Source organism: Haemaphysalis longicornis, unplaced genomic scaffold (genome assembly GCF_048455015.1).
Source record: "Haemaphysalis longicornis isolate Haplotype H1 unplaced genomic scaffold, Haemaphysalis longicornis Haplotype H1 scaffold_138, whole genome shotgun sequence".
In the NCBI taxonomy this organism is placed as follows: Eukaryota; Metazoa; Arthropoda; class Arachnida; order Ixodida; family Ixodidae; genus Haemaphysalis; species Haemaphysalis longicornis.
The window spans coordinates 166,725-173,435 of NW_027526243.1; the positions used below are offsets into that span (position 1 = coordinate 166,725).

Consider the following 6,711-nt stretch of genomic DNA (forward strand, 5'->3'; position numbering starts at 1 on the left):
ATGACGACGCAACCAAGAAGCAGCCAGTTAACGCACGCGCCTGCATTCTGTTCGCTCCGGCCTTAATTTTACTCTTTTCGGTTTCAAGGTGAACACGCGGAATGCAATGTTGGGGAAAGAGGCACTGCAGCAATAAACAGCAAAACTGCGAGAGAAAGACACTCGGATGAGTTGCATAATGAACACAAAAGTCACCCTCGCTGCTGAGGCTTTAAAAGCTCTCGCTGCCGTGGACATCGCCAGTCACAGCTCTGAGTGCCTTCTAGTGTACCCGTGTACCTTCAAACCAGCAAAGTAGTGACAGGACCGTCTCTTCACATTGAAGAGCCAGTGGATATTTACCCTCAAAAGTTGCGTCCCAAACGTGTTCGTCGGCGATAATTTACGATGATGTCCACCACTGATATGTTCTGCAAGGTAAGTTCTGTGGCTTTCAAATATGCATTAACATTGGCTTCAGCTTTAATCGGTTTTTTTTCTGGAAATATTGCCCAATAAAATAAATGCCAGCTCAGCAAAGAACCAGTCCTACTTATAGCAATGGTAATTGACGTCTGTTTTGCATAGTTCCCCAAGAAGGACTGCTAGTTCAAATATCTTAGCTTATCTGTTGCGCAGCTACGAATATTTATGATGACTGGCTAAAGCCTTTTCGCGTTTTCACTAGCAAACCACTGTGTACACAATTCCAAATTTCCTGCTTCACCTATGCGTGATTGTGTTGGCCTGCGTTGCCCACCTCACTACTATAAACAATGAGTCTGATTTACGTATTCCTCTCAAAGTAAAGCCACACGATAACCAGTGCTGGTAAAAAGAGATGCAAGCACCTTCATCGCAGTTTCTTAAAGGGACACTGAAGTGATTTGTAAACATTGCGGGATTACTAGCGCAAATTGTAGTTCGGAGCCCGTAGGCATTGTTTCGACCTCTCTGGCCGCGTTTACGCGAATTTATTTAGTAGAAAAATCAATTCGAAAATGCTGTCCTCCTCTCTTTACGCTCGCCCATTTTCTGTGGCGTTTTCGTGTGACTTCAGCAGGAGATGAGCTGGAAAATGGCTGCGCTACTGCACGGTTCGCCGACCAGCCGACCTACCGATCGAGTCAGTCGGCCCAGCGTTTCGTCCGCCGGCCGCCGACGGGTCGTCGCTATTCGCTCGCTCATTTGAAACTAAGCCAGAACACCTTTGTGAATGAAAGAATGTGCCTTTCCTTACTTTGTTAGTTTGTACACTGTGTCAAACTCAGAGTCCGGGTCGCTCCACACAAGCGCTGCACAAGTGCACATGCGACGCTTCGCTGACTTTACGCTACTAGGAAAATCTAAGGCCAATTGAAGGCGGGAGAAGAGTCAGCGAAGTTAATATAGGTACTAAGAAAATAAAATCACCTGAAACTTTTACCGTACAGCGCAAAACTAGGGAGCAGGAAGCACTTTTTGCGCTGGGTAAACAAGCACAGCTGTCAGCAGCACGACCGCACATCTGCGAACGCTTTTCCGTCAAAGAAATGCAATTGCTAGACGTAAGATATTGTGGAAGTTTGGGGGACACTTACTGCAGGAGTGACATACAACAAATAGTCACATAAAGTATTTAAAATGCTTAAAATAAATAAAAGTGTAAACTGGTCATACATTATAAACCTTATATATCCAAACCGGCCAGTGCCGGCTCTTTTTCCCACACCTCTATGTCGTGTTCTGTACCTACAGTGTCCGTACCAGGATGTCCTCAATAGAGTGTGTAAAATGTGTGTTCCGCCAGGTGTTAAAACATTTTTCTTCAAATTACACACTGGCACGCTCCCTGTTAAAACTTGGATGAAAGATCGGGGTCTGTTTATAGCTTGGTCGACAGACTGTCGGCTCTGTACTCGACCAGAGACAATTGATCACTGCTTTGTAGACTGCAGAGATGCTGTCTTTTTCTGGGACATTCTACAGCGAACGCTGAAAAAAGACATGGATATTACGCCTTTCTCTATCCGATTTTTGCCATTCGACTATCCCGGTGAGCCACCTTATGACATGTTCGTGTTGATTGGTTTGTACAGTCTGTGGCGATGCCGCTTATGTGATAGGCATGCTGAGCCACCAAGATCAACTAAGTCTTATTTCCGAGAAACTGTGGCATTTGTACATAGTGTGTATAGTTCGCTTGATCAACCACCTGACTGGTTCCCTCTTTTGAATGCTTGTGTGTGTTTGCCTGAATTTTGATGTATATTTGCTTCTCATAACTTCAGGGTATAATTTTGTTTGCTTGTATTCGTCGTACTGCAACGTCAGAGCGTATTTTCCCATGTAATAAAGAAAAAAAAAAAGGCTCGTGGCCTAGCGGTCTGAGTCGCTGGAATTTGTTTTGAAAGTCGCAAGTTCGAGTCCCCGAGGGTACATGTATTTTTTTTTGTAAGTTGATTTTTTCGTATGCGGCCGATGTTTTCTGAACTGAGTTCACCCTTTTTGGGCTGTAACGTTCACTGCTCCACGAGTGAGATCGCAGAACGCGCGCATACTGACAATGACGCGCTAGCGAGTTCTCGTTGGCGTGCTGTTGCCACAAGCACCGACTGCTTGCGGGCAGTGGGCCCAGGCCTGAATCAGCACACCCTTGGCCTGGTGCGAACTAGGTTTTTATGAACAGACATGAGTGAGGCAAGCTTCGAATATGCGGGAAAAGCGCATGGCATTTGAGAGTCTACGGTGACGCGGAGGGCGTTCATCCACTGCGTAGGCCTCGTCTAGTGATTTCTACGATTCCAAGCCGCCCTGGGAGGTTTATCTTAGACATTTGACAGCCGACAACATGGCAGAAGCGCGGTACGGCGATAATTGAGAAATCGAGAATGCCCATCCAACAACGCCATCAGATATGAAGCATGTTGTTTTACAGAACCGAAACCGAAACCGAAACTTTTGATTGCTAACCTTGGGCATCGTCCAAATACGGTGCCCCCCCCTCCTGACGTCACAGCCTTTAGTTGGTGCGGCCGCCGCAAACCGCGCATAGTAGTTTTTCTTCTTTCGCGCTTTGTAAAATAATTACCGATTTGTCAACCGGATAAACGATGAATAGTGTGTTAATTTTAGCCAGTCTACACAGTGCAAGCAAAAACGGGAGCTTGACAAATTCACTTCAGTGTCCCTTTAACGCTATATGTGATGCCCGTACTTTTGTGATGCCCGTTGCTGTCTGTAACCGGGGCTCGGACTTTGTCAAGTGAATTAATTTCACTTTTTTCCGAGCCCCCCGCTTGTCTGAAATAAAGTTTTATCTTATCTTAAATTGCCACTAGATATTCGTGTAATACCCAAATCTATAATAGAAACTGAAAAAAAGACTAGAACTCTCAGTAACTTCTTCGTGGCACAGTACCTTGTTCCTGGTAAAAGGCACGCAAAAACACGGACATCATGTAAGACGAACATAAAAAGGATTGTAAAGTTCCTATGTGATGGATAACGCCACGTGCAGGTCCTGCTGATCTGCATACTACCCGCGGCGTTTGCGGGAGGCCGGTTGGGATTCGGCAGCAGCTTCGGCAGCGGACTTGGAAGTGGATTCGGCGGCAGATACGGGGGTGGCTACGGAGGCGGGTACACTGGTGGATTTGGGGGTGTATACAGCGGTGGATTTGCGGGCGGCTTCGGGCCTTCCTTCACCGCAGCAACAAACAGATTCGCCCGACAAGAACAGTATTACGTAAGTGCTTCATTTTATTTTTTCATGTTCATATTCCCGCGAAATATAAAGGCCTATTTCAGAAGACATTGTTTCTTCTTATAGCAACAAACACTTCTGAAGAAATTTCAGGTAAACTCCACAGCACCACCTTGTATTGATGAGTCCATGGAAGTATTTTCATGTATTTGGTTTATATTTATTCTGCGGCAAACTTCTTAAGCCGAAATTTGGCGTACAGAAGGAATGGCAGAATCGTTGTAAGAAAGACCGACACCTACCTTTTCCTGTAGAGTGCCCATAACAAACTATGCAACATTCTAGAACCTTGCACAATTTTTAAACGCGCTTTATGCGGGGTAGACATGGATAATTCACTTAAGTAACGGTGAGCTAATATACCTTCGCTTTATCCCTTATATTACTGCCGCTCTACCCCTCATAGCGATCATTGTCTGACGCTTCAGAGAAATTGTCCATTCTGCTTGTGTATTATATCAGCATGAGAAATCTCTGGAAATTTAGTAGCGGCGGCAAAGTCGTAGTATACGCACCGTATTTATACTTTTTTTCTACGCAGCCGGGGCAACCATACAGCTTCGGCTACGACAACATAGACGAGTTCGGCACCAAGACGTACCACAAGGAGCAGGGAGACGCCAGCAACGCCAAGACTGGCTCGTTCGGCTACACGGACGCCAGCGGCCTCTTCCGCCGCGTCAACTACGTCGCTGACGCCGGCGGATTCCGCGCCATGGTCGACACCAACGAACCCGGAACGCTCCCTGGAGCGAGCGCCGATGCCGTCTTCAACTCCAACCCTCGTCCTGCCGGTGGCGGGCGCTATTCGTCTCCGTACACGGCGGCATCCACCTACGGAGGATTCGGCTACGGCCGCCAGGGGCCCTGGGCTGGATAAAAGAAAATTCCGAGTTGATAGTCATGAAGGTATAACTTTGAACAAGGTTGCAAAGCTTGCCCCTTGGATCTGAAAATAGATGGGCTTGTAGGTACAGAAAGCAGTACTGAAAATAAAAATGCAAAGCTGTAATATTTTTGATCCTTCGGCTTGTGCTGTTTCCTCTCTACTTACTGGCTTTAGTTAAGCCTGCAATATGGCACACAAAACAGTCTTTCTGTACTTTATAACAAACGATGCCGATTGGGTTACAATAGATTCCGAGCACAAGGTTGGTATCAAAGAGAGGAAAATATACCTGATGGTATTTATGGAAGTGTGTTTGCTGTTTTCGTGTTTCAAAATTGTTATGAATAATAAGAAACTCTGTATTCGAATATCATATACCCACATTGCATCTTTTATACACATCACATAAAAAATGAGAACATTGCCCTGTGGCCGAGCGGGACAAAATCTCAGCAAAAGCTTTAGCTACAATAAATAAGACGGATAATATAATAAGAAGAGGTAAGCAGAAAAAAAATATTCCAAAACTGAACAAAAAACAAGCACTTAGGAATGGGAAAGTTGCAAAAAAAAAAAACAAAAGCATTGCGATGAATATTGCTTGTTGGTTTTCTTGAAGGCCAGTGCAAAATGTGTTTATGGGAAGCCGAGATGAATTGTAGGTCGAGACGCCCGCGAGGTTAAATATACCGTAATTACCCGATTCTAAAGCGCCCCCGATTCTAACGCGCACCCTATTTTCCCGGCAAAAAAACCGAAAAAACTTGCACCTCCGATTGTAACGCACACGGAAGTTCGTGAGCAAGAAAAACGAATGCCAGAGAAACGGGCGATTTATTTCTCGAAGTAATCTCACTCATCTCACTCCTCGTCGCTCTCCGCTGACCACAACATCTCGTCCTTGGTGCCGTCAAGCGCGTTCGCGATGCCACACTTCATAACGGACGTTCAACCATGGTCGATGGGATCGTGGCCCACGCCTCGCACGCCCGTCCTGCGAGTATCTCCAGAGGCGCACGCTTCAGCCGACCGCTCGTTTTGAACGCGTGAGAGCCGCTGCTGCCATTTCTGTTATCAAGCGCGCAAGTGGAACAATTTGACGGTTTGTGTGAACGCCGATAGAAAAGCCTAGGCGCCTATGCTTCCTGCGTCTGCAAAATTGTTGCTAAAAGCTTTGGCGCCATCTTGAGATGGCGATGGCGATGGGCGGGACGAAATTTCCGTTGTTTCGGCAGTTTTGGTTTCGTATCCGATTCTAACGCGCATGCGATTTTTCGACCTATTTTTCCGGAAAAAAAGTGCGCGTTAGAATCGGGTAATTACGGTATTTTCTGTAGTTGTTATGTAGCGATTGTCAGACTCAGCGGGCTTCGTCCGACAAAACAACTGTATTGTCCGATTAAAATTAAAAATTATGTGAACACATGCTTATAAAATTGTAAGGAAGTTGGGTGCAATCCACAAAGGGACGGAATATCAAGGCAAAAACAGAAAATAGAGAGCAACCTCTTGAGTCTGGTGTGTTGTATAAACATTGGTTTGGATACACTTTGCGTTGTATAAACATAACCGCTCAAACAGCTACAGTCAGTGACAGGATCACAGTCGGAGAAGAGTCTCTGCTCTTCGTTTAAAATATTTTGAACGGTTTAAAGCAGCGCCCGTAATGAAGCAGATAGGTACATTTGGGTGAGAAAAGCATAATTACTAAACGTATAAATCCATAGTAAATGTTTCAATATGTGCTAAGTTGGAGAGCGTTTTGCAGAGTTTATCGTACAGCATTAGCATCACTACATGAACAGTTAAAAATATAGTTGTTCTTGCTGCAGTTTTAGTAGTTTGCTTTACAGGCAGGCTACTCCATGTAAGCTAGAGGCTGTCGCATGGTGTTTCCAGTTATCGAGACTTTTCGTAGCAGGTTTCGTGCCAACGCATGCATGCATAGTAAAACTTTATTTTAGTTACCCCAGCAGCGTTCGCATGTGAGGAACCGTGCTACTGGTAAAAGGATACGAACGGGTCTTTGCGGCAGATGTTTGTCTTCAACTCTTCTTTGCATTCTTTGACGTTTCGTGGGCGCAAAAATATCGTCCTG

The 6,711-nt window shown here is 45.5% G+C and overlaps 1 protein-coding gene across 1 annotated transcript; it reads left to right on the forward strand.

Annotated features, from left to right (window-relative positions):
* The first annotated feature begins 390 nt into the window (after window positions 1–390).
* LOC144164755 (uncharacterized) lies at window positions 391–4,740 on the forward strand. The gene is made up of 4 exons (XM_077695040.1): window positions 391–417; window positions 3,479–3,587; window positions 3,672–3,706; window positions 4,266–4,740. The coding sequence occupies exons 1-4, from the start codon at window positions 391–393 to the stop codon at window positions 4,602–4,604; spliced, it is 510 nt and encodes a 169-aa protein (XP_077551166.1). The 3' UTR covers window positions 4,605–4,740.
* The last annotated feature ends 1,971 nt before the right edge of the window (window positions 4,741–6,711 follow it).

What these genes read in the sequence shown, in the direction of transcription:
- LOC144164755 (XM_077695040.1), top strand. Translation starts at nt 391, where the DNA reads ATGTCCACCACTGATATGTTCTGCAAG. An exon ending in CCACTGATATGTTCTGCAAG is followed by an intron (nt 418 to 3,478) that starts GTAAGTTCTGTG and finishes CGCCACGTGCAG; the next exon opens with GTCCTGCTGATCTGCATACT. An exon ending in CGGCGGCAGATACGGGGGTG is followed by an intron (nt 3,588 to 3,671) that starts GCTACGGAGGCG and finishes CCTTCACCGCAG; the next exon opens with CAACAAACAGATTCGCCCGA.